General features: G+C 39.5%; 1 protein-coding gene and 1 long non-coding RNA gene across 4 annotated transcripts; one reads left to right on the top strand and one right to left on the bottom strand.

Annotated features, from left to right (window-relative positions):
* The first annotated feature begins 554 nt into the window (after positions 1–554).
* Positions 555–9,456, top strand: LOC110697819 (putative disease resistance RPP13-like protein 1). 3 transcript variants are annotated; one of them, XM_021875215.1, is made up of 4 exons: positions 555–1,492; positions 1,678–4,652; positions 5,396–5,497; positions 7,851–9,456. In XM_021875215.1, the coding sequence occupies exons 1-2, from the start codon at positions 1,133–1,135 to the stop codon at positions 3,958–3,960; spliced, it is 2,643 nt and encodes an 880-aa protein (XP_021730907.1). In that variant the 5' UTR covers positions 555–1,132; the 3' UTR covers positions 3,961–4,652; positions 5,396–5,497; positions 7,851–9,456. The 3 variants fall into 3 exon arrangements, with proteins under 3 accessions (XP_021730907.1, XP_021730906.1, XP_021730908.1); XM_021875214.1 differs by lacking the exon at positions 7,851–9,456 and having other exon boundaries at positions 5,396–6,006; XM_021875216.1 differs by lacking the exons at positions 5,396–5,497; positions 7,851–9,456 and having other exon boundaries at positions 556–1,492; positions 1,678–3,124; positions 3,231–3,399.
* Positions 7,368–7,780, bottom strand: LOC110697820. The gene is made up of 2 exons (XR_002506576.1): positions 7,687–7,780; positions 7,368–7,560 (listed from the first exon to the last, which is right to left on the bottom strand). It is a non-coding gene; the product is annotated as an uncharacterized LOC110697820 (long non-coding RNA).
* Positions 9,457–26,838: the final 17,382 nt, after the last annotated feature.

Here is a 26,838-nt window from a genome sequence, read left to right as displayed (position 1 = left end):
TTATATTAATTGCACAATTTTTATTTTGAGTATGTACTTTTTATTTGTGTTTACAGACCAAATATATAATACTCATCCATCTCAGCCCTTAGCTTACTTATATGTGATATTTAACCTTACTACCTCACGTTTACTCTCTTGCATGCTTTTGTTTGTAATCAATAATCACATGGTTATATTTGTTATTAACTTTTTTTCTTAATCTTTATTCGCAACCCAAAATAGTACTATTAAAAAACGGAGGAAGTATTATGGAGTAAATCCTTTGTTGCTTTTTTTTTTTTTTTTTTTTTTTTGAAAAGAATTATTCATTAGTAGAAGAGTCATATTACATCAACAATATAGATCAAAACTAGCAAATACAATACAAATTGAATCAAATGTATTCTAATTGGACAAAACTACTATCGTTGTAAATAAGATTTGACATTTCTAAATGCCCTCTTTCACACCGCTGTTTGATACATCATTTCACAAAGAGTGAAATTAACGTGATATACAGGTAGAAATAATCTGATATACGGGTAGAAAACTCTCAAATAAAGAGAGACTAATTATTGTAAGCATAAATAAAACTAGTGAAACTAAAAATTAGGGGCTTACCATCAACCAAAAGGTTGGTGGTAGCCCCTTGAAAAATTTAGGGTTGTTTTTTTAGGTTTTTGAGGGGGAACAGAGAGAAGAGAGAAAAAAGGGTAGATGAATAGAACATAGACTTATTAGACTTATTTACCCTTTTGTTAGTATATTATGCAAGTATATTTTTAGATTTCTTCAGATAAATTAGATTAATTTTTTTTTTTTGAAAGATAAATTAGATTAATTTTCATAACTTTGAATACGACTATACGATATTTTCTTTGTAAAATAAATAAACAAAATAATGTTTGAACAGTAAAAAAAAAAAACTGAAAAAGAAGGCCTTTCAAGAAAAGTATGGAGTGTTTTGTCAAAAAAAAAAAAAAAAAAAAGAAGAAAGAAAGTTATGGATTGCAATAATTCATTTTCCCAAACTTGTTATCGTTAAAACCCCAGACTAAGATAAACCAGTCTTTTCATTCACAATCACTAGTTTTTGCTAAATCATAAATTTAAAAAATAAAATAAAATTGCAAGTAGTAGCTGATCAAGGATGGCAGTAGGCGAGACAATTCTTTCAGCGTTTCTGGAGGTGTTATTTGAGCAGATGCTGTCAAGTGGAGGGAGGCAGTTCTTGAAGTTGATTGGCGGAGTTGATCTGCCGAAAACAATAAAGAAATGGAAGATACAATTTACCAGGTTGGAAGCTCTCTTGGATGATGCTGAGTTGCAGCAGTTTCACAGTAAACCTGTCAAGTTGTGGCTGAATGATCTCCAAGATTTAGCTTACGACATTGAGGATCTCTTGGATCATTTTGCCACCGAAGCTTTAGGTTACCAGTTGAAAAAGGCGGAAGAAGATGAAGCTTATGCAGTAATTGATCACTCAAACGCTGGGATTCTAGACAGAATGGTTTGTGCTCCCATCTTTCTATTAACTCCGTACTAATTAACTTCTTCCTATTTTTGTTAGTTTTTGCCATAATAATGCTAGCTAGTTAAACTGTAGGACTAGACATGATAAAACTAACCCAAAACCTGTACTTTACTTAAATAATGATATGATATGCTAACACTTGTATTGAATTCATTGATCAGGCGCAAACCATTTGTGTAAGTGGTTCAAGAGCTGCAGATAGTCTCTCCACCTTTCTCAAACCTGTTGATCAACGCATTCAAGACAAGATTGATGACATTACAGAGCGCTTGCAAGATATTCAGGACCAGACACAGAGTTTGAGTCTGACTGCGGCACACATGATGCAGCAGCAGACTCTCCAAACAGAAACTCTTCGAAGCCAGAGAGAATCCACTTCTTTGGTTGGCCAGGTTTTTGGAAGGGATGACATGAAAGAAGAGATAATTACAATGCTACTGAAAGATGATCAGAATGCTGTAGGTTATGTTGTGATTCCTATTGTTGGAACGGGTGGCATTGGAAAGACGACCCTTGCTCAGTATGTATACAACGATGAACAGATGTATGTATACAGAGGTGAGCAACTCTATGCTCACAATGGTGAGCAGCAGAAGTCTAATTTTGATAGCAAGGCATGGGTGTGCGTCTCAGATGTGTTCGATGTCAAACGAGTCACAATAGATATAATTAACTCGGCCACCCGCAGCAATGATTTCAACTGTAGCAACTTGGATCAGGCACAATTGAAATTGCAGGAAGTGCTAAAAGGCAAAAAATTCTTTATTGTTCTTGATGATATCTGGAGTGAGGAATATGGTGATTGGGACAAGCTGCAGGAACCTTTCCGACACGGTGCAAAAGGAAGCAGAGTGATACTGACAACCAGAACTAAGAGTATTGCAATGATGATGGTTACTAATCCAACTCAACGCGATATCATCAAGTTAGAAAGGTTGTCAAACGTTGACAGTTGGCTTATATTTCAGCAGCATGCAAATGAAGATTCTGATCTTGCTGAGATGCGAGATAATATTGTAGAAAAGATCAATGGATTGGCTTTGGCCGCTAAAGCTTTAGGAGGTCTCCTTAAAAGTATTCCAGACAAGAGCCAACGCCGAAAGATACTAGAGAGCAATATTTGGGCTGAGAAGAGCAGTGTTTTACCAGTTCTAAGGCTAAGTTACCATCATATGCCTTCTCATTTGAAGCGTGTATTTGCTTACTGTTCAGTATTTCCAAAAGACTACGTGTTCGAGGAGACGGAACTTGTCTTACTATGGATGGCTCAAGGCTTCCTACCAGAAACCCAAAATGAAAGAATGGAAGATATGGGCCACAAGTACTTCAATGATCTTGTATCAAGGTCATTATTTGAAAAACCCCCATCTTCAGTTAAAGACGATACGTTCATCATGCATGACCTCATCCATGATGTGGCTCAATTGGCTGCAGGTGATGTCTGTTATATAATGGATTCCAAGAGAGATGATCTTGAAAGAGTTCGCCATTTATTTGTCAATCGTCATGTTCATACATTGGGAGATGATCTTGAAAGAGTTCCTCAGCTGCGATCATTTCTATGCCGCAACAATTATTTGAGAGTTGATAATTTGGACACCATCCAAAGTATGCATTACATACGAGCTCTATACCTAGCTTCAAATATAATTAAAGTTGTCCCAGAATATATTGGTGATTTAAAACACTTGTGTTATCTTATTCTCAATTTCAGAAACATACAAGTGTTGCCACATTCAATCAACAATCTCTGGAATCTTCAAACACTGGGCTTGAACTTCTGTCTCAACCTTGAGAAGGTTCCATATATCGGATCGCTGGAGAAACTTCGCCACATATATTCTCCACTACGTCCAACTAAGGATATGCCGCTTGGAATTGGGAGATTAACAAACTTGCAAACTTTGGGTGAATTTGTGTTGGCACCCGGAGGTGGGTCTAGGGTAAGGGAGTTGGGGATGTTGAATCATCTCCGTGGAAGTTTATGCTTACTTGGGCTAGAAAATGTGACAGAGGTTGCAGATGCAGAGGAAGCCCAATTGCATAAAAAAGAGGGTTTAGATGAGTTGTATATGAACTGGGGAACTTGTGTAGATGAGGTTGGTGACATGACTAAGAGAGATGTGATTGAGAAGTTGCAGCCTCACACTTCCATCAAAAAATGTAAGTTGGAGGGGTACATGGGCACGACATTACCAAGTTGGCTGGGAGATACCTCTTTCAGTAACATGGTGGACATAACGTTGTGGGAGTGTCAGAAATGTGAATGCTTGCCTCCACTGGGGCAGCTACCCTCGTTGAAGGGTTTTTGGATTCAAGATATGGATGGTATTAAGGAGGTGGGTCTTGAATTTTATGGGCATTGCTCAAATCCTTTTCCATCTTTGAAGACTATCTTTTTATGGTGTGATATCCTGGGAGAAGTGGGTGCACCCACCAGTTGACAATAAGGCATTCCCCATCCTTGAAGAGCTTCATATTAATGAATGTCCGTCATTGCAAGGCAATCTACCTCCTCATTTGCCTTCTCTTAGAGAATTGGAAATCATTGAATGCAGGCAACTACAAAACTTGGAATTGAAGAGTTCTTCCTCAACTTGTCTTGAAAAACTCCATGTTGAAGGATGTGACTCTATCGTCTTTACTTGTGAACAACAAAGCCTGCTTCTCCCAGCTTTAAAATATCTTCGCTTTGTTGATTGCAAGAATATGGAAAGGCTTCCGGCTCAATTGTACAATTTCACCTCCCTCCAACGATTAGATATTGAAGAATGCCCTAAAATACACTGCTTAGCAATTTCACCTCACTCTGTAGACTCAGTAGAGTGTATACCGTGCCCATATCTTTCTCTTCCCTCTTCCTTGTCTCAATTATATATCCAGGGTCTCCAAAACTTGAGAACCATATTCTTCCTTAGCAATTTTACCTCACTTGTAGAATTATCAATTGAAGATTGCCCTAAATTTGAATCCTTTGGTGACAATGGCTATCCTCCACGCCTCTGTGTCATTTCTATCAAACAGTGTAATATAATAGAACAAAAGTTGAGAAGTGATCCCAATGGCATTATAGAAACAGAGAATGGAAAATTCTCGCTACCTTAGTCTAAAAGTCAACCAAGCTCAGCCCATCCAAGTAAGTTTAATAAATTTTGCAATTTTTACATCAACTTACATTTTAGTACATCTCACATCTCACAGCATGTTGATACAACAATCCTAACAATCAATGGTATTGCCTTTTTGCGTTCTTTTATAACAATGTTTTTTTTTCCTAAATTTGTCAAATAATAGTGGTGGAACAGAGAAATTGATCTAGCTGAACATATTTACAATCCTAACTTCAGATGTTTTCTTTGACTGATTATTATTTTCAGATATTCCATGCAGTGGCGTGATACTTAAACTAGGCTGATCATAAAATTTCAATGTCTTGGTTAATATATATGTTGTTTAGGAATTCTAAGAGCATGAAAAATCTGTAAGACCAGAACTTTATAAATCTACTTTCATTGTATTGCCTTTTTGCGTTCTTTTATTTTGTATTCTCATACAGACGATTAGTATAGAGTTGTAGAAAAGTGGAGGAACATTATAACAATGTTTTTTTTTTCTTAAATTAGTCAAATAATAGTGGTGGGACAGAAAACTTGATCTAGCTGAACATATTTACAATTTAACTTCTGGATTTAAATTTTGTGTCATTGTGGAAACTAATGGACATTGTAGTCATACAATCTTTTCTATATATTTATCTTGATTCTCACTTCACCTTTTTAGATGTTTTTCAGATGAGATAATAATATTAATACTATTATTTTGCTGGAACATTTATTTTATAAATTAAATGTGCAATGTTCTGATATATTATAGTATCAGGAACATGACCTTCAAGTGCAATTGTTTGCTCATATGGCGCTAAGGACTCAAAGAAACTGTGAAGCCTAGCAGCATTAGTAACATCATGTCTGCCAGATTAAGGTATTTGAAAAGCTTGCCTTGCTTTCAATTTTACTTTAAGATGTATTTTTGGGTGTTGCTAATGGTAATCCGAAGTATTATGACCTTCAAGTGCAATCGTTTGTTCATACTGTAAGAACATTTGTAAACAAAACAATCAGTTTCACCTATTTTCAAGTTAGATTAATAATTTTATATAAGATACTTGTTTTAATGGGTGTTATAATAGATAATAAAATTGCTTCAAAAAAAATTAAATAATAGATAATAAAATTTTACCCCCTACTAAAGAAAATAAATACATCAAAGGTCTAAACTCATTTACTGTATTATAATCGGCTGTTTATTGTAGCCAACGGTTACACTAGAAGCTATGGACTGATAATAATTCAGATTCGAAATCCAACCCGTGGAAAAATAATAATTCTTGTTCCAATTCAGTTATGGACTGATAAACAACCATGCACGAAGTATATATAATTCATGATAAAAAAAAAAAAAAAAAAAAAAAAAAAAAAAAAAAAAAAAAAGGTATATATAATTCACAAAAGTACATTAATCGACCAACACCAAACCGTAGGGCGCGAAGATGTGACAACAACAAATCAAAGTGATGGAATGAAAAAAAGATGTGAGAGAGGAAGGGATTACAGAGGTAATAAGGTGTAAAAGTATTAGGGTTCGATTGTGTTCTGAGTGAATCTTTAACTTAAACAAAATTATATTTGGATCCTGCCGTATTAAAATATATTATTATTATTATTATTATTATTATTATTATTATTATTATTATTATTATTATTATTATTCTCAAGTGCATCAACCACCATTTCTCGATAAGGATTTCCTTCAAATGAAGTTGACTCATGTGTTCTTTCGCCACGAAACAACCAGTAGTAGTAATTAGGAACAAATCCCTTCTTGTACAAGTGAACTCTGACTGTATCCTCGTCCAAGAGACATTTGTGCTTACATTTAGGACAAGGAAATCTAATTTCTCTAGGATTTTTATTCTCCGGATTTTGTTTACAAAATTCAATGAAATCTTCAACTATGTTTAATAACCCCGGCTTTAAATTACGCCTGTCAAGTATATCATACATCCAACTTCGTTCCCTCTGTTTCATTATAACAAGTTCTAAACATCTCACACAAACATATTAATGAAAACAAGGTAAATATACTAAGTTACAACATTCTATATCTAAACACTATAAGGAAATGACAAGTTCCATCATTTTGGAAGCATATAAAACCAAAGATGGTCATAATAGTTTAGTTTATAACATTCCTATTTACCATATTTCAAAACAAATTAGTCAACTAATAATTGCCACACGACAAATGAATGTAATTATAAGTTTGTAACACTTGGAACAACATACAAAAAATGTATTTTACATCATTTAAACAACATATAAAACCAGAAAGAACCAAATATGACCATATTAACTAAAAGTGTTCCTACTTTCCATATTTTTAATCAAAGTAATCAAATAATACCCAAAAAACGACAAATGTAATTAGTTGTAAGTTTGTGAGACTAAAACAACATAAAAATGTCAAGTTAAAATCAATTTGGGGCATCAGAAAACAAAAAGGACTAAATACGTCCATAATAATTTCTAGTACTCTTATTTTTCATAATTTAATCAAAGTAGTCAACTAATACTCAAAAGAACGACAAATGTACTAAGTTTTAAGTTTCTAATAATAGAAACAACAAAGAATGTTTCAATTTGGGAAATATTGAACCAAGAAGGAACAAACTTTGCCAAAATGTCATCTAACCTTTCTATCTATTTCAATCAAATAACTCAACAATAAATGTAAACGAAACAAACCAACAAATTATTACTCAAATTAAACAACACATATAGAAAACCATACGGCACTACACAACTTAGTTTTAAATTAATGACCAAAATTACAACACTACACATTATTGTAAGCAAACCATGTATAAAAAATCACTTTGCTAATACAATTAAACTAATAAAGGGTATAATCAAATGAAAAATTTTCCTTACCACTAATTACATTGGAGTATTCTCTTCAATAATTAGCAAATTCCTCAATTAAATCTACAAAAATAATTGAACGAAAATTACTTCATATAATTTTTCCCCAATTCAATTTAAATAATTTAGGGTTAGGGTTTAAATAATAGGGCTAATTAAAAAAAATAATTAAAGGGAAGAGAACATTACTGGCGGGACAGAAGGTACGATACCGGTGGTCGATGTGTATAACTTTCGGTTGGAATTCGTCGTTTGGAGGAGACATTACTCAGTTAATAAGTTTATCACAATTGCAAAAAAAACAAAAAAAAAAACGAAACGAAAATTGAAGAAAGCTGCTTATTGGCGCGCAGGGTGGGTCGGAGGCGTCTGGCATGGGCCATCTGACGGCGTTTGGCGTGGCTTTTCCGGTGGCATGCAGTGGAGTCGCTGGGTCAGGAGTCGTTCAGTCATGGTGGAGAAGCAGGGGATGGAATGTCTCTCTGTTTTTTTTTTCTTCTTTTTTTTTGCAATTCGAGTGACTGCCTGGTGTTATTTGGGAACTAAATTGGGGAAAATTTAGTGACTGCTTCATCTGTCACTAAATAGTGACGAATTTCAAAAACCGTCACTAAATAGTGACAGTTTTCATAAACCATCACTAAATCTTGATTTTAGAGACGAAATTTTTGGCAGTCACTAAAATCGCGTTTTCTTGTAGTGAGCAGGACCGTCTCAGTACCATCACTAGTGGAAAAAACGTCATTTGCAGCACACTATTTACAGCAAAACCTATGTATAGAATGTTGCAATTAGTAGTTATTCAAGGTGGGTCAACCCTTTACTGAATTAATAGCAGCGTAAAAAATAGGGAAATTTTTTAAGTGAATTATTTGCACTTCTCCCAAGTGAAGCACATTATTGCAGCGTTCCCTACTTCTGAACGTTGCGAAAAACTTATTTGCAATGTTTCCCATATAGAGCGCTGCTGCAAATAATATTTTACAAAAATAGTAAATTAATATATAAACTTTTATTCATTCCTTTATTTCATTTTTAGAACACATGACTGCATCTTTTCTGCCCCCTTGCAGAAAACCCTTACCCTAGAAAAACCCAGAGAGTAAAGGAGAAAGAGAAAATGAAACATAACCCCAGAGTGTTCAGCTCTTGTTGAAAATGTCGTAAGGCTCACTTCACCACGCCGTCGAGCGTTCACCGTGTGATTATGAGTGCTCCACTCTTCGGCAACCTCTGAAGCAAGTACAACGTTCGATCAATGCTCGTGCACAAAGCCAACAAGGTACAGGTTGATCATGGTACCTCATAGTTGGAAGTGCTTCTTGGGAGCTCGGTATCCATGTATTTCTTGCTTTCTCTTTCTAGATCTATCATTTTTTCTTTCATTTCTGCAATTTCATGTTGTTTTTGTGAGAAATTTGATGTAAACCCTAAAATTCTCGATTATTATTGATTGTAATAGTTGAACATAGGGTTTTTGTAAATTATCTGGTTGTAGATTAGGTATTGTTTTGGGTAAAAAATACCCAGGACACGTGGTCCAATCATAAGATGACATGTGTCACCCTAGGAAAGGTTCAACATGAACCAACCCTTAGCTGACACGTGGCACTCCCAATCGATGAGGAAAAAGACGGCCTTCAGGGCCCCATTCTCGAGGAAAACCTTAAAACGGCGCAGCCCATTAGTTATAGGTTTCCGTAACCTAGGACGGGGGCAAAAATCCCAATGACCCTATAAATAGGGAGATTTACTCCACTTTGAAACATTCAATAGTTGAAAACACTTAATTCTCTCGAAAATAGAGAAAAACACCTGATCTTAGAATCCGAGAAGATCCCACTTTACTTTCCGCACTTTTTTACATTCTCAGTACACCTTCTAACTTGATCGCCGGAGGCGGAACTCCACCCAATCGGAGTCTCCGTTGTTTTGCAGGTACAGGCGCAAAGAGTCTAGACTTAGTGACGTAACTCTCCCAAGGGACACAGAAAACCCCGAAACATTTGGCGCCGTCTGTGGGGAAAGTACCTCTAAGATGGCTTCACAACAGTCTGTACCGCCTCCTAATGAGAAATGGCCTACGGCTGAAGTTGAGGTCTATTCGGACCATGTTAGTGATGACGACTTTGAAGTCGAAACGTATGTGGCCGCTGATGGGTCACTCAGAATCAGACGTACTCGTCCCAAGGAAAGAAGAGAACGGGGCGATGATCAAGCTGGTCCAAGTAAGTCATCCGGACAGCCGTCTGGACAACACCAGGCGGCGGAAGGCACAGTCCCAGTCACTCGAGACAAGCTCATGAAATTCATGACAAGTTTCAAGGGGGAGATAAAGGACCTGATCAACAAGAGGACGACTTGCTCCAACAGGGGTCAGTCGGTTAAGAAACCTTCTCCCTCTGAGAAGAACAAACCGAGCAGGGACCGAGAGCCCACTCCGCATCCTAAATCAAAGGAGGGGAAGCGGCCCTTGATCGATCTTATCAAGATCCGATTCCCTGAGATAGGAAAGAGGAAGAGGCCATCCAGCATGTCCAGCCGGATGCCTTAAAGAAGACATACTCTGATGCCCGGTTCCTAATCGAGCAGAAGAGAAACCAGCAACTGTCTGAGTTTACTTTAACGTCGACCTACCCAGACAGCTTCTAGAATACCTCAATGAGATATTTTCAATATTTACGAGAGAGTCAGTCAGGCGGCTCGTCCGTCCACACTGGCCCTCTGATGATCCATTCGGTCCCGTATGTGCCTCAGCAGTCATACATGTCGTATGGAAAACCTTACAAGCAACCGGCCCTCTTTGGGGGTCAGGCGGCACAAAACGTCCAACCTTTGGGCTGGCAGCTCCGTCTGCTAAAACTTGGGGAACAACCTTCTGCGTTCTCTAGGGAAATAACTGAGGCGGCACAGCTGGCCAAGGTTAAGAATGTCATGGTGGGTATTTATGATGGTACCACCAAGAAGACCACCTCATGGCTTACACCAACCTCATGTACTTGTTGGGGTTGAATGACGCCACCTGATGCCGATGCTTCCCGGCTACATTGAAGGGCATTGCCCAACAATGGTTTGACAATTTGCCAACCGACTGCATCAACAGCTTCAAGACGCTTCCTTTCTTGTTTTCTTCAAACTTCTCTATGAATATCCATGCTAAGAAAACAAGTCTTGACTTGGGTGTAGTGCATCAAGGGGATAGAGAAGGGCTGCGGTCATACGCCAGGCGGTTCAATTTGGTGAGAATCCAGATTCAAGGGTTGTCTAACGATGTGGCTTATACAGACTTCTTCAAGGGTCTGAAGGATGGGTCGACTTTTAAGTTTGACCTCGTCAGAAAGAGGGTTGCCACCTTCCAGGAAGTGCTGATGGAGGCAGAAGCCTATATACAGGCGACCGAGCTCTGCTCCATCAGCAAGCAGTCGGACTCCAAGAATTCTGACAAAAAAGAGAGTCAGCAAGCTCAGCCGGCTAAGAAAGCTGAAGAGAGTAAGAAGAGAAAAGAGATTTGGGCAGTTGACGACTCTTATCAGCCGTCCCAGAAGAAAAAGAAAAACTTTAAACCGTACGTCCCAAAGTACGAGTTTAACAAACACTACTACTCCATACTCATGGAGATAAAGGACCGGGTAACCATAGAGAAGCCGGCTGCTATGAAAGTTTCTGCCAAAAATCGGAACAAAAACAAGTACTGCCATTCACATGAGGATATTGGCCACGACATCAACGACTGCTATAGTCTCAAGCGGCTGTTGGACCGTCTGGCTGATAAGGGGGTGTTAAAGTCTTACATCCTGAAGACTAAGGTGACCCTGAGGACAAACCCCGGGCAGTCGTCCAAAAGGGATGCCCAACCTGCTAGCAGTTTGGACACTGACAAAGAGCCGGTCTAAACAATAGCAGGCGACTTTTGTTGGAGGGGGCCCAACCATTAGGGGCACTAAGGACCATGTCAGACGGTTGGATGTCAGTTCAATTGATGAGGGCCAGACGTCTACTGACACCTTCCCTAAGGTCATCATCACTGAAAAGGACAGGGGAAAGGTCCGTCGACCGCATGATGACCCCATCGTCATTGAGTGCAAAGTGGTCGACCAGAAGGTCGGCCGTATCCTCATTGACACCGGAAGGTCGTCAGACATCATCAGCTACAAGTGCTTGTCAAAGATGAAGTACAAGCTCGACAACATGCACAAGGTGTCTCACCCCTTGGTTGGCTTTGGGGTTGGGGTTGTACACCTAGTCGGACGGATTGACCTACCCATCTGGCTGGGGGAGAAAAGAGCGGGACGCCACATGGTTGTCCGTGGTCGTAGAAGAGCTGACTGCCTAAAATCTGATATTGGGCCGTCCGACTCTAAACGAATCCAAGGCCGTCATTATTCCATCCCTCATGCTGTTGAAATTTGAGAAGGATGATGGGTCCGTTGGCTCCGTAAACGGGGATTAGAAGACGGCTAGAGAGTGCTACCTCTCAGACGTCAAGCCCATAGTGGTCGCAGCCGGCCAGAGTGAGGAGCCAATAGACCTTGACGATGTCAAGGAAGCCGAGCCTGCTCCAATAGCAGCCGGCAAGAAGAGAAAGGCCGACTAGCTGAAGGCCTTGAAGACGGAAAAGCAATAGCAATCACTGACCGGGAACCGTCGGATGAACTCCGTCCCCAGTCGACTGGTGAACACATTGATATTGCTCTGGACAACACACGTCCGGAGCTACTATTAAGGTGGGGCCGGTTGCTTTTGCAAAATTGGGTGCACACTTGCACAATCTGTTGAAGAAATTCAAAGACATCTTTGCCTTTGAACTGGAAGAGATGCTAGGCATCAGCCCGGATCTAGCTGCCCACAAGCTTGCCGTGGATCCCAAAAAGAAGCCGGTTAGGCAAAAGAAAAGAAACCACGGAAAGGAGAGAAGTTAGGTGCCAGCCGCCGAAATGAAAAAGGTGTTAGACGCCGGGTTCGTTCGGCAATGTCACTTCCCAAACTGGGTTGCTAACGTTGTGCTTGTAAAGAAGTCGAATGATACCTGGCGCATGTGTGTTGATTACACTTACTTGAACAAGGCATGTCCAAAGGATAGTTATCGACTTCCAAAGATCGACAGTCTGGTCGACTCTACGGCCGGACATGCTTTGATGAGCTTTATGGACGCCTATTCAGGCTTTCACCAGATACCTTGTGGAAAAAAGATCAAGGGAAGACGACATTTGTCACTAATCAGGGGTTATCCTGCTATACTGTGATGTCGTTTGGCTTGAAAAATGCGTCTGCTACTTTTTAACGAATGATTAATACAGTCTTCATTAATCAAATTGGGAGGAATGTAGAGGCGTACATTGATGACATGATAGTCAAATCCAAGCTACAGGCGGATGACCTTGCTTATCTCCGAGAAACATTCACCACACTCAGGCGGCATAAGGTCATGCTCAATCCCAAGAAGTGTGTCTTTGGTGTTGATTCTGGGAAGTTTCTCAGATTTTTAATTGATCAAAGGGGGATAGAGGCCAATCCAGATAAGATACAGGCGGTCATTGACATGAAGTCACCCCGCACTGTCAAAGAAGTTCAGAAGCTAACAGGTTGTCTGGCGGCATAGGGGAGATTCCTCAGCCGGTCAGGTGACAAGTGCCTCTATTTTTTCCAAGCTATCAAAAAGAAGACTAGGTTTGAATGGGGGGATGATGTTGAGGTGGCCTTTTGGAAATTGAAAGAACACTTGCACTCTTTGCCGAGGCTTGTTAGCCCTCTGCCAAAGGAGGCCCTTTACATGTACTTAGCCGTCTTAGACCATGCTCTCAGTGTTGTTCTCCTTGCTGAGAGAGACGGTATCTAGCTCTGGTCTATTTCATCATCCATGTTCTTCAAAACGCTGAACTACGGTACCCAATGGTTGAAAATTTTAGCTTGGCTCTTTTCATGGCAGTCAAGAAGTTGAAACCTTACTTCTTGGCACATCCGGTTGTGGTCTACACAGACGAAACCCTTAAGAAGCCAATGACAACCTTGGAGTCATCCGGTAGGATGCTCAAATGGGCTATTGAGATGCGCCTCTCTCATAGACTTCATTATCCAAATGACAAGGCCGGCTGAGCCGGAGAATCTTGACCAGGTTTGAAAAGTGTATGTAGACGGGAGCTCTACTATGAACGGCTGTGGTGCAGGGGTTATATGTTAATCCCCTGAAGGATACAAGTATGAATATGCACTACGGTTTAAGTTTCAAGCCTTAAATAACGAGGCGGAATATGAAGCCCTGCTAGTCGGTATCCGCATGTGCAAGGCGGCGGGGGCAAGAAAAATTGACACCTGCTCTGATTCACAATTGGTCGTTAGCAAGTACCATGGTGACTATGAGGCCACCCATCCGACCATGATCAAATATTTGCAGGCGGACAAAGCTGAACCTAGGACACTTGATGAATTTCACTTAAGTCAGGTGCCTAAATCGGAAAACAATCAGGCGGATGGTCTGTTCAAATTGGCTTCATCCGCCTCATGTGATACGCCTCGGTCAGTCTTCTGGGAAGTAATGGAAAAACAAAGTATTGAGGAAGATCCCATTGGAATATTGGACCGAAGCTCAACCTAGATGGACAGCATCCGGCCCTATCTGCTAAACGACACTTTGCCGGATACGTATCCAGAAATGGCTGCAATGAAAAAATGTGCGGCCAACTTTAAGATAATCGAGAGCTTTTCAAGAAGGGTTTTTTGCAACCTCTTTTGAAATGCATCACCCCTAAAAAGGGGAAAGAAATTCTGGAGGAATTGCATTCGGGCTATTGCGCCTTTCACATAGGCGGTAGGGCACTAGCGGCTAAGGCTAGGCAGCAAGGCTACTTTTGGCCCACTCATGAGGCAGACGCCATGGAAATGGTGAAAAAGTGTGATAAGTGTTAAAGATTCGGCAGACTCATACACCATCCGGCCACAAATCTGACGGCCATTCACAGACCAGTACCATTCACCAAATAAGGCATGGACATCCTGGGTCCGTATACGCCTGCTCCAGGCGGACGGAGGTATATTCTAGTTGTCGTGGACTATTTCACCAAGTGGGTGGAGGCAGAGGTGGTGAGATACATTAAGACAAAGGATGTCATTTCCTTCATCTAGAAGAATATCATCACCAAGTTTGGGGTACCTATGTTTATGGTTTTTGACAATGGCCCTCGGTTTGAGACGTCTACCCTCAAAAATTGGCTAGGAGACCAAGGGATTTCCCACTGTTTTGTATCAGTCGGTCGTCCCCAAGAAAACGGCCAGGTTGAAGCTTTTAACAAGCTATTCACAGACGACATTAAAAAGAAAATTAAAAGATCTGGTGGTCTATGGGCGGATGAGTTGCCTCATGTCCTTTGGGCCATGAAAACAATAGCAAAAGGGGAAACCGGTGAAACTCCGTTTCTCATGGCATACGGTGCTGAGGCCATCTTGCCTATTGAGCACTATGAGCTGACTCTTCGAGTCATGTTACACGATGAAGAGGCAAACTAGGAGGCCATGCAGCTAGCACTGGACACACTCCCGGAACGCAGGGGCAATGCCGCCTTGTATCATGAGATTTAACTTCTGAGAATGACAAGAGCTTATAACAAAAGAGTGCACAAACGACCCTTGAAAGTAGGGGACTTTGTGTTACGGAAAATGGAGGTAACCAATAAGACTAATGAGCAGGGCAAGCTGACACCCAATGGGGAAGGTCCCTACCGGATCTACGAAGAAGTAAGAGGCGGCACCTACCGCCTGGAAATCCTAGACGGCAGGAAGCTAGCCATAACTTGGAATGTAGACAACCTAAAAAAGTACTACTTCTGAGACTTGTAAATTTTTGTAAATAAAAAGTCTATCAATGAAAAAATTGGTTTTTATTTTCAACCCTATTTATTTATTGATTTAATTACATACATATCTCAATGGGAATACCATCTGTGCAATGTGCAGACGGCCTTATTTAAACCAATTGTCTGCTCCAACATGAGTAGACATCCGGCGTCGCCTATCCGGGTGAATTTGTCGCAGAGAGCATCTCTCATCCGGGTGGTACATTGCTCTATAAACTTATTGCAAACAAAAAAGATTAATTAGCCCAATGAGGCGCACTCATAGCCGTTTCACACAAGTAATCTAAAGGAAACCTAAACGGTGTACTAAAACCGCGTGTCCGCAGACATCAACCGGTAACCCACCGTTATTCCAATTTAGAGTGCATTAAGATTCATATACTTTTAAAAGTCCTCCCAATGGGTTACAATTACCCAGACGGTTATAACAATCTTAGTCCAATAGACTAAGTAATCTCCAGGGACCGCCTTGGTTCCCAGCCCAAACCGCCTGAATCTTGGACGGCTGTATGCTTGGTTTGGGGCAATCACGGCTGTGATTGATTCACCTCGGAAATCTATCATACTAAAAGTACCAGGAGTCCCCAAGTCAATCAATCAAGTTCTTGAAATCAACCACACAGTCGCCCTGGGGCAAAAGAGCCAGTCGGTTTGTTAGTTGCCGCATGCAATTAACAAGGTAGGCGAAATTCAAGCATAAATATACAACACATCACAACAAATCAAAAATTGCAAAAATTGAAGCGAATTTGACAAAATCGACTCAGTCGATCAATTCATAAATAAAGCCCGACCAAAAGGCCAGGAGAGTAATTGTTAAATCGGATCTACGTTCGGGAAATTGAAAGATTGTTTACAAGTACAACATATACTCGATACGCAGGCCAAATAACGAAAGCTAATTTTACTAAGGCGGGGCAACCGGCGCATCCTTCCCAGGTGGAGGTAGAGCAAAGTTCACATGTGCTTCGTTTTCCAGTTGCTCTTGCTCCTCTCTCTCCCCTGCAACTTGGGCTGGCTTTTCCCCGTCTGAGGCCTCCTTGTTTGCCCACTCCTTAAATGGTTCCGGCTCCGGTTCCCCCTCAGCCCTTGCAGAGAGAACAAGATCTGCGTACTTGTAGGCCAAGGCCCAAACGCCATAATCAACATCCTGATGCACAAGGTCCCATGCCTTCCTCATCCGGTCATCGCAGTCTTTTTCATTTTCCACAATGAGGCGGCTTTGCTCAGCCTCTAGAGTTGATGTGAAGTTGCCCTGGGAAGCAGCCATCTCACCCTTCAGACGATTGACGTCTGCTCGGAGAGTGGCATTCTCCTTGTCCGCCTGAGCGTTCTCGAGAGCCGCCTCAAGATTGGTGGCCTTCATGTTAGCCTCAGCAAGAGCAGCCATTAGCTGCCTGATGCACTCTGCCTACGACATTAACTCAGCTTTAGTCTCAAGTTCAGTTATTATATTCTAATACTGAGCAACGTCAGCGGACTCAGTCGCCTGTTTATTGGCTCGCCTTACCTCTTCATGCTTCCGAGCATACCACTTCTTCAGCCCATCAACTCTCAGCATTGCCTGCATACATGCGATCGGCGTGTTAAGAAAACAACCAGCATTATACTTGAAAGAATGAGAAAAAAAGTTATTATACCTCAGACAATAGGGAAAGAATACAGTCAACATTGAATGACTGAATCCTAAGGATGGCCTCCTTGTCCTCCTTGGGTATAGACCTCAGCATGGTCTTGGAGAACTGTTGCACATCCGGCCACTAGAGGGAGAGATATGCAGCAAAAGCTAGATTTGGTGAGAAAGCTACATAAGCGCCACCAACAAATTGCCGGCTACCTGAGGAACCCTCCGACTGTAGCTGAGAATGTGACTTGACCCACATGGGCCAACCAAGCTCAAAGGGGGAGTCAAAGGGGTCATCCGTACCTTGGGGATGAGGCTGAAGGCTTAGATCGCCTGCATTCGCTGCAGAATCGCTTGCATCTTTGGGTGGCTCGCCACCCTTCGGCACCTTAGAGGCACCCGGCTTGTTTGAAAGGTCTATCCTCAGACCAGCATTCCTTATACTCTTCGCTCCGATGGTCAGACGGCCTTTACCAAGAGGAAGCTCAAGAGTCGTCTGAGCAGAAGATACCTTCCTAGATTAAGCTGAGCTGATGACTTCATCATCCGGCTTCCGCTTGATCAGCTTGGTAAGGGATCTGGGAGCCCCCTTGTCTCCACCTTGAAAAATAATTCAGACATTAGGCATACAGTCGGCTTATAGCTGTCTGTATAAATAAGCAAGAAATGGGAAAAGCTAGGGCAGCCGGTTTTTACCTGGCCCTTAGCCGCCAATTCGGCTTTCTTCTTCTCCACATTATCCTTGCGGATTTGAGCTGCAGAGCGGGCAGGCGTCTTATCTTGGTGAAGCATGCTTCTGCCGGTTTCTATAAAAAGAACCGTTTGTCAGATCATTCAAAACATAATTCCTAAGTTATAAACAATAGAGACGGCATAAAATTGCTGGATGCATGCTCCACTACGTCTGTCAAACATGGTGCTCAGACCGCAGGCAGACAAGAACGCCTCGTCCCTCAGCCACTCATGTTTGGGTACCTTGTTCTTTGGTACACTTATTAACTCGCTGGTTGAGAAGGGGGTGGTTGTAAGCTTAAAGAACCCCGGCTCTATTATTCTCTCATAATCCTCATCCGGAACCTTTGAGAGAGCACACTTCTGGCCCAATAAATCCAACTTTTTATTGTAACAGCGATACTCAAAGTTATCTCGCTGTTTGGGGGCAGAAACCAGGTAAAACCTGTTCTTCCAGTCAGACCACTTAGACGGCTTGCCTAAGGTTATCAAATAATTGGGGTAAGTGGTCAAGGTGTACCACGCCCGCCAGCCGCCTGGGCTACGACTGAGATAGTGCATGTGGGCAAAAGCCTCCCAGCCGGGATGGAGGCTCTGCATCTCGCAGGCGGCATTGTAGCCTAGAATGTTAACCCTAGAAATTGAGGTTAACTGCCATACACTCAGGCCATATCCTCGTAGGATAGCCTTAATTGCATCATGGAGGGGGAAGCGGAGGCCGGCTAGGAAGGCCGCCTCATAGCAGCTAAAGAAATTGTTGGCATTCGGTTGGTCATCCTTCCAGGCAATGGTACCTAAAGCAGGCGGCACCCGGATATCATATCCCTTGCCAAGAGGACGTTTTAATTTAAAGTCCGCCAGGTTATTTTCTATGTTTTCCCTGTCTCTAGAAGATACATGGATTCGGAATGAATCCCCCTCGTTTCTCCACTTTTTCTCTCTTCAGCCTCACTATCCTCAACCGGCGATAGTGAGCCACTACTGCTCTCCCGAGAGCTGGACCCAAAGGCGGTCTCTCCCTCGTCTCTCTCAAAGACAGCTTCAAAATCTTCCTCAAAGCCAGATACAGAGGCGGCTTCTTCACTGTCTCCCTCTTTTGATTCAAGGTTCCCATCACTAGGAGTGTTGGGTGCACCCGGAGGAGATCCTCTTCCCTCTTCAGCCGGTACTTCCCCAGGCGACACACCTTTTGTGCCTTTTTCCTATGGTCTGAAACAAGTGTCGTCCACCTCGTCCGAGCCATAGTGTCCTGCACAGACACAGAAACGATCGGATTTGGAGATGAACAAGGGTGATCCAAACACCCATAGACGGAACCCCCAGTCCTAGACTCAGCCGTACCAGGGGACTGACTGACTATTGACCTAGGTTGTGCTGTGTGTGCTGTTGGTGGATCCATTTATTGAAAGATATGTATACAAATGGAAAACGTATGAAAGAGCTGAGAAGGGGAGAGACGGTACCTCAATGATTTGTTTCTGAGAGTGGTGTCAAGCGCTAACCGGCTGTAACAGGCGGGCAGGAATCAAGTAGTTGTTTGTGAGATGCATAGACAGTTGACCGGCTGTAACCAGTTGGACAAGATAGGCGACAATCGTCTAGAAAGTACACAATGTAGCTGTCTAAGAAGTACACAGGCGGTTGTCAAATTTTCTCTCTCTAGAACGTTTAAATAAAAGTTAAATGCATTCAACAAAGTTAATTGAATCAAATGGAAATCTAACTTATTTAAAAAAAGCTTTTTGAATCAAATGAAAGCCAATGAATTCAACAAAGCTAATTGAATCATATGACAGTCATACACATTCAAACAAAGCTTTTTAAATCAAATGAAAGTTAAATGCATTCAACAAAGTTAATTGCATCAAATAAAAGTCAAATGCATTCAAAAAAGCTGATTGAATCAAATGAAAGTGTAACACATTCAAACAAATCTTATTGAATCAAATGAAAGTCAAATACATTCAACAAAGTGAATTGAATCAAATCAAAGTCAAACACATTTAAACAAAGCTTTTTAAATAAAATGAAAGTAAAATGAATTCAATTAAGCTAATTGACTCAAATCAAAGTCATACACATTCAAACAAAGTTTTTTAAATCAAATGAAAGTCAAATGCATTCAACAAAGCTAATTGAATCAAATGAAAGTCAAACACATTCAAACAAAGCTTTTTGAATCAAATGAAATTCAAATGCATTCAACAAACTTAATTGCATTAATTAAAAGTCAAATGCATTCAACAAAGCTAATTGAATCAAATGAAAGTCAAATGCATTCAACAAAGCTAATTGAATCAAATGAAAGTCAAATGCATTCAACAATGCTAATTGAATCAAATGAAAGTTAAACACATTCTAACAAAGATTTTTGAATCAAATGAAAGCCAAATGAATTCAACAAAGCTAATTGAATCATATGAAAGTCATACACATACAAACAAAGCTTTTTAAATGAAATGAAAGTCAAATGCAGTCAACAAAGCTAATTGCATCAAATAAAAGTCAAATGCATTCAACAAAGCTAATTGAATCAAATGAAAGTCAACCACATTTGTTTCGGGGTTTTCTTTGTCCCTCGGGAGAGTTACGTCACTAAGTCTGGACTTCGGGCGCCTGTACCTGCAAAACAACGGACACTCCAGTAGGGTGGAGTTCCGCCTCTGACGATCAAGTTAGAACGTGTACGGAGAATGTACAAAGGTGCGGAAATGAAAGCGAGTTCTTCTCAGATTCCGAGATCAGGTGTTTTCTCTGATGTGAGAGAATTCAGTGTTTTTGACACTTGAATTCTGCTTCCCAAAGTGGGGTAAATCTCCCTATTTATAGAGTCATTGGGATTTGTGCCCCCGTCCTAGGTTACGAAAACCTAGGACTAATGGGTTGCGCCGCTTTTTGGCAATCTAGGGAATTGGGCCCTAAAGGCCGTCTTTTCCCCTTGCTGATTTGGAGTGTCATGTGTCAACTGTTGAGGGGCCTTTATTGAACTTGTCCTGGGGTGACACGTGTAATACCCCTTTTTTTATACGAATTTTGATTTAAATAAGTATTTCCTAAGTATTTAAATGATTCGAAATGAATTGTTTATGGTGTTTTTATTAATTTAAAAAGAATTATTTTAATTAAAAGTTTATTTTTAATTATTTAATAATCTTGAAAATATTGTATTTCATGATTTAAAAATATTGGGGGCCACCACCGGCCGGCGGCCACCACCACCAGCCATCGCCGGCAGCAGCAGCCACCAGGCGGCGCGACAGCAGCCAGCCATGGTGGTTGTGTGCGCCGGTGGTTTTAAAAAAAATTATTATTATTGTTTTTGTTTTTAATTCAATATAGCCTTAATCTAATTGTCGTTTTTGGGTTTCATGATGATTTTAGGATGTTTAATAATAAGTATTTGTATATAAATTATAAGATTTGGTTTTAAATTAAAAAGCCCCAAATTGAAAACCCTAGGTTTCTAAATTAATGTATATTGATGGAATTTGATCGTGGGTGATTTAAATTATTAAAATATGTGTTTTAAAAAATATATACAGCAATTTTATGAGTTTTAATAATGCTGGAATTTTTATATATAAGCTATAATTAAGATTCTTGAAAGGATTTTTAATTACCCAGTAATTGGGAATAAAAGTAAGGGTTTTAAATTAAATTTCAGATTATTTTAGAGGGTTTATGAGTGATTTAAAGAGAGTATATAGTGCTTGAAATTTGTGTGGAAGAGATATTAATACTTCTTTTTGGTTTATAGGAGACTTTCAAGTGAGTGATTTTATTTTCATGATGATTTTGAGATCACATTCAAGGTACGTTCGCGTACTTGGTAATTATTTGAATACGTAGAAGCATGCTAGGCTTTGTTTAATTAATTCCAAGTAGTATCATGATAGGTTTGGTTGGAAATTGTTGATCGGATTGATGTTGGTAAATGATTTGTGATGAGTGAATTATTTGTGATGAATTGGTGATTGGAATTAATTATGTTGGCATGTTGATATGAACCACACTTTTATTATTGGCATGATAGAGAGCATGTTGAATTAAATTAAGTGTTTAATTTGGTTTGGAATATTGAAAAGGAATTTTATTATGGTTCATATAATTTTTATTGATGCTATAAGCATAAGGAAGGAGCTATTTAAGTGTCTATGTACACGAGGATTAAATTATATTTTGGTGCCCAAGTTCACTTAAGGTGTTCTAAACACCGAGGGATAGGATTTGTGGTGCTTTATGTGCTTAAGGTGTTATTTAACACCGAGGTAGTTTAAAAAGGATTCAACATTTAATTTATGTGGTCACTAATTATTCAAGAATTAAATTGGTATGTTTGGTTGCTTGAATGAGTTATAATGATTGATTGTATTGTGGTTTGAGAGTCATCACCAAGTCTAAAAATATGTAAACCACGTAAAGTGAAAGATATTACGCACCAAAACTCTTGGAACGTATATACCTTGAGTATGAACGTATGGGGGGAGTTATGCAACTTTATATTTGACCATAACTTCTACTGGGAGTACTGGACACTGAATTTTCCTTTTTTATTATGCGCAGGAATTCCGCCACTTATGAGTGGTTTATTTTATACTGGCACGGTTAGCTCCCATGTTAGTACCCCTTTATTGGGCGGGGCAGGTTAGGGGGAAACCCGTTCGATGCGTAATCAAAATTAAATGGACATTGGTGATGGTCTAGTTAAGTGTTGAGTGTCTTGTATGCTTGTAAACAGGTGCAACAGGGTAAGTTTTGTGATGATAGGATGAAAGCATGTTAGTGTGTCTTTATTACGCTTATGTACTCAGCATTGCTGATTGTGTGTTTGTATGTTTGTTTGGCCTTGCCTTTACCTTGGCCCTACGACAACCCATTTTCAATAGCGAGTAGTGGGGACAAGTAGAGAGAAGCTTTTCAGGTGATGAAGCATATTCATGATGGGCTGGAGTGAAGAGCGAATCATGCTTAGTTTCCATAGGAATATGATGTGTTTTATTTGCTTGAATATTGTTTATTTTATTATGATTATGAGACTAACGCGAAGGTTTTTAATATCATTTGGTTTTAAGGGCCTATAATGGTTCCAAGTTGTAGGTTGACTTAGTTTGACTTTTACTTTCTTTTGGTTTGACTTTTTCAAGTTGACTTGTTTTTAAATGGTTTTAAAGATAGTCTTCCGCTGTGTGAATCTTTGATATTTGCCTTAGCCGTTTTCACGGTGGCGGTAATGTCTTATTTTTTCCTATTTCGTATTTTAAAAGGGCAAAATAGGTATTTCAAAGGAAAGGAATTTCTAAGGTGTTACAAAGTGGTATCTGGGAGCTTTGGTTGAGATTTTTATTACCACTAAAGCCAAAAACGTGTTTTAAAGTATTTTGTTTTAAACTTGGCCAAGTGCTTATTTAATTAAATTATTTTAAAAGTGAGTTATTTTAACTTATTTTAAATTTTTGGAAACCTGAATAATTTATTTATTTTTTTTTAAAAAAAAGAGGTCCGAAAATTTTTATTTATTTTGGAAAATTCGAATTTATATTTTTTAGGACATCCAATATTTTTTTTTAATTTATTAGAGGTGTCCGATTTTTTTTTAATAAGTGGCCGAATATTTTGTCTTTTTGGGAAAATTATTTTCGAAAATTGATTTTAAAAATAAGGAGTCAAAAATATTTTTAGTTTGTTCATTTTGCAGGAAAGCAAGGATTGAGGTAAGTATTATGTGTTAAAAGCCTTTAAAAAGCATGTTGGTGAGCTTGGGTAGGAAAGCATTTGGGCATATAAGTTAGAAATAATCATGTTCTTGTATGCATTAAATTTTAGGTTGTGATGTTTGATCATGTGGATGATTAGTTGAAAGCATGTGATTATATGATTAGAATAATTGAAATTGTTTGATTGAACATTGAACCTAATTCATGCAAGAACTTTATTGTTTTTATTTTTGGGGGAAAGGAATTCTTTTTTAAACCTTTTCCTTTACAGGATGCCAATTCTTCCTAGCAATCTTTCCCAAATTGGTACACTAATCAAGAATGACTATGAACATCCGTTTGACTATGTCAACAAAATGCAATTCTATTGTTCCCACATGAGCAATGTCCTAGGAGACAAGCATTATGATCTTCATGATCGTGCTTCTACTATGATTATTCATTGTCTTCCAGATGAACCTCCATATCTTGCTGTTAAATCAAAGTTCTCTGATTTCTATTTACAAGGGGACATTCCAAACTACTCTAGATATAAAAAAATTTATGGACAGTGGTACCCTGATTACAGATACTTGATTTCTTACCTTGTTAAAGTTGAGAAAGATCATTGTCAGCGCTTAAATATTCCATATCCCAACTATTACTATAATATTCCGGCAGGGAATAATTCCCCATCCACTAGTCATCAGTCAGGAAGTTCATCTCCCACTCAGGGTAATCACACAGGGACAGGTGGAGGGAAAGAAGGAGGAGAGATGATGGATGAGATTAACTAGACTGTTGATAGTTCCATTATGGAAATTCCAAATCCAAATCCAAATCCAAATCCACCTCCAACTCCAATTATAATTGATATTTCATCTGATGATGAGGAAGATGAAGAGTTTGTTCAAGTAGTGCAAGAACCAGAGTCACTTGAACCTATGGAGGAAGAAGATGACCCTGAATTCGATCATGTAAGCTACAAACAATCTACCTACAAGGGGTATAAAGTTTGAAAGGACTAGATTTTTGTAGTTTCATTTCTTTTAGGATTCTTAGATTCGTTTCCGTATTTTAATTATTTCAGTTCCAGTAAAGCAATAAGTGGCATGTCCACAGTGAGCCAGTAAACTTATGTAGTTGCATAAGTTACTTAAACTTATTTTATTTCAGTATTTCATTCATTTTCCTACTCAGCAATAAAATTTCATTTATTTCTATGTCAATTAATTCATTTTATTGACAAATCATTCATTTCGTTCTCAAATCATTTATTTAGTGCCCAAATCATTTATTTCGTATCACTACTCCAAAAAGCCATTTCTTACTCAAAAATATTCCAATGATTTATTTCTATACTCTGGGAATCCATGGGGATTATTTTTATTTATTAATGTGATGCTTTATTAAATGTGTGGCTGGTTAGCAATCAATATTTGGTTGAAAAGTTACAAGTTTTGGGACTTTTAAATTCCAATTTGTTATCTTAAAATTTAATGTGTATGCTTCAAGGGTGTTAAGTAGTTAGGTCGTGAGTGTTTAACTTGAGAGCTATCCTAGACCGTTTTTAATAAAGACCCCTTTGTGTTAATTCAGACGAAGAAGAATGGTAGGAGGGAGTGGTAACAACAATGATGGTGGAGAGTTAAGTGAAGTTGTGCGGCAATTGGCAGCTGTTGCTCAACAGTTGGCAAGGAACTCAACCAATAATGGAGATGCTCAGGGAGAACTGTTTAAGAAGGTGGCGTAGAGTAAGCCACCAACCTATCAAGGAGAGCCTAATCCAACTATACTGGAAAACTAGTTGAGGGAGTTTGAGAAATTGTTTGGGGTAGTAGGGTGTCCAGAGAATTCAAAAGTGGGTTGTGCTATATATTATCTGAGGGGTGAAGCTGACCTTTGGTGGCAGCTAAACGAAGCTACCATTAGGGCATTACCTGAATTTAATTGGACTATGTTTCAGGAGAAGATTAGGGACAAGTTTTACCCTAGCTTCTTACAGAAACAAAAAGCTGAGGAATTTTCTAATCTTGCTATGGGGAATATGTCAGTTACTGAATATTACACCAAGTTTATTGAGCTGTCACATTTTTCTACGGAGTCTGTTTCTACAGAAAAGTCTAAGGCCAGGAAGTTTGAGAGTGGACTGACTACTGATTTGCAGTTAAAGCTGTGTGGACAAGTATTTGAAACCTTGGATGAAGTGTATGGGAGAGCTGCACATCTTTATGCATTGGAGTTGAAGAAAAGAGAGGAGTTAGTTGAACTAGAAGGGAAAGAAAAGAGAAAAGAGGTGGGACGGAATTTTGGAAACCCGCAAGGTAACTAGAACAACTTTAAAAAGCAAAATTACCACCATAATAATAACAACTTCCATAACAACAATAATTTTCCAAGGCAACAATCGTCATGGAGGACGAAACTTTAATGGTGGAGCTAAGAACTCAAACCAGGGACTTAATAAGGATGGAAGGCGCTATTTTTGCAGAAGGTGTAAGAATAACCACCCTGGTAGGGATTGTGATGGGAATTTGGTCACCTGTCGTGCGTGCAACAAGCTAGGACACAGGGATTATGAATGTTTCTCAAGGACCCTAATAGAAACAGGTAGGGAAATAATCAAGGTGGGGCTCAAAGGAACTTTCAGGGAAGTAACAAATATTCTGGGAGCAAGGGGGCACAACAGAATGCGGCAAAAACCAACAATAGTAATGGGAACAACCAGCAGAAAGGTGGAGCTGCAGGAAAGTTAAATGTTATGAGTAGGCATGAGGCTGATTCCACGAAAAATGTTATCACTGGTACCTTCTATTAACTCTATCCCTATTAAAGTCTTATTTGATTCTTGTGCAACTTTTTCTTTCATTTCAAAGGCCATTGTTTCAAAATTATCAAACTGTTTGAAAACTGTAGATGAAGTAGATTTGCCTATAGTTATTCCTACGGGTGGGGTAGTAAAGTGTAACAAGACCTTTAGAGGTGTACCTTTAGAAATCGAAGGAAAAGTGTTTTTGTCGGATCTCATTGACTTAGGATTGAGTGACTTCGATGTCATTTTGGGAATGGATTGTTTGAGCAAGTACAGTGCCGAGATTAGTTGTAGATTACATAAAGTAAAAATGACTACAGCTGATAATGAGTTGGTGACATATTGGATGCATGGTGAAACCAAGTGCCCAAGGATCATATTTGTGCTAAAATTGGCGAAGTACATTAAGAAGGGGCATCCAGTGTATTTTTGTAGTGTGAGGAATATGGAGCATGAAGAGACAACTAAGCCTGAGGATATGGAAGTAGTAAATGAGTTTCTGGATGTGTTTCCAGAAGAGATACCTGGAATGCCACCCAAAAGGGAAATTAATATCACAATAGATCAGAGTTGGTTCCAAGAATGACACCAATTTCCAAGGCACCATATCGAATGGCACCTGCAGAGATGAGT

The sequence above is a fragment of the Chenopodium quinoa genome, unplaced genomic scaffold (genome assembly GCF_001683475.1).
Source record: "Chenopodium quinoa cultivar QQ74 unplaced genomic scaffold, ASM168347v1, whole genome shotgun sequence".
Lineage (NCBI taxonomy): Eukaryota > Viridiplantae > Streptophyta > Magnoliopsida > Caryophyllales > Amaranthaceae > Chenopodium > Chenopodium quinoa.
This window is presented reverse-complemented; position numbering and strand designations above follow the sequence as displayed.

Bases quoted from the DNA above. Each gene is read 5' to 3' on its own strand.
- LOC110697819 (XM_021875215.1), top strand. From the start codon at position 1,133: ATGGCAGTAGGCGAGACAATTCTTTCAGCGTTTCTGGAGGTGTTATTT. The intron at 1,493-1,677 runs GTTTGTGCTCCC...TTCATTGATCAG, and splicing joins CTGGGATTCTAGACAGAATG to GCGCAAACCATTTGTGTAAG.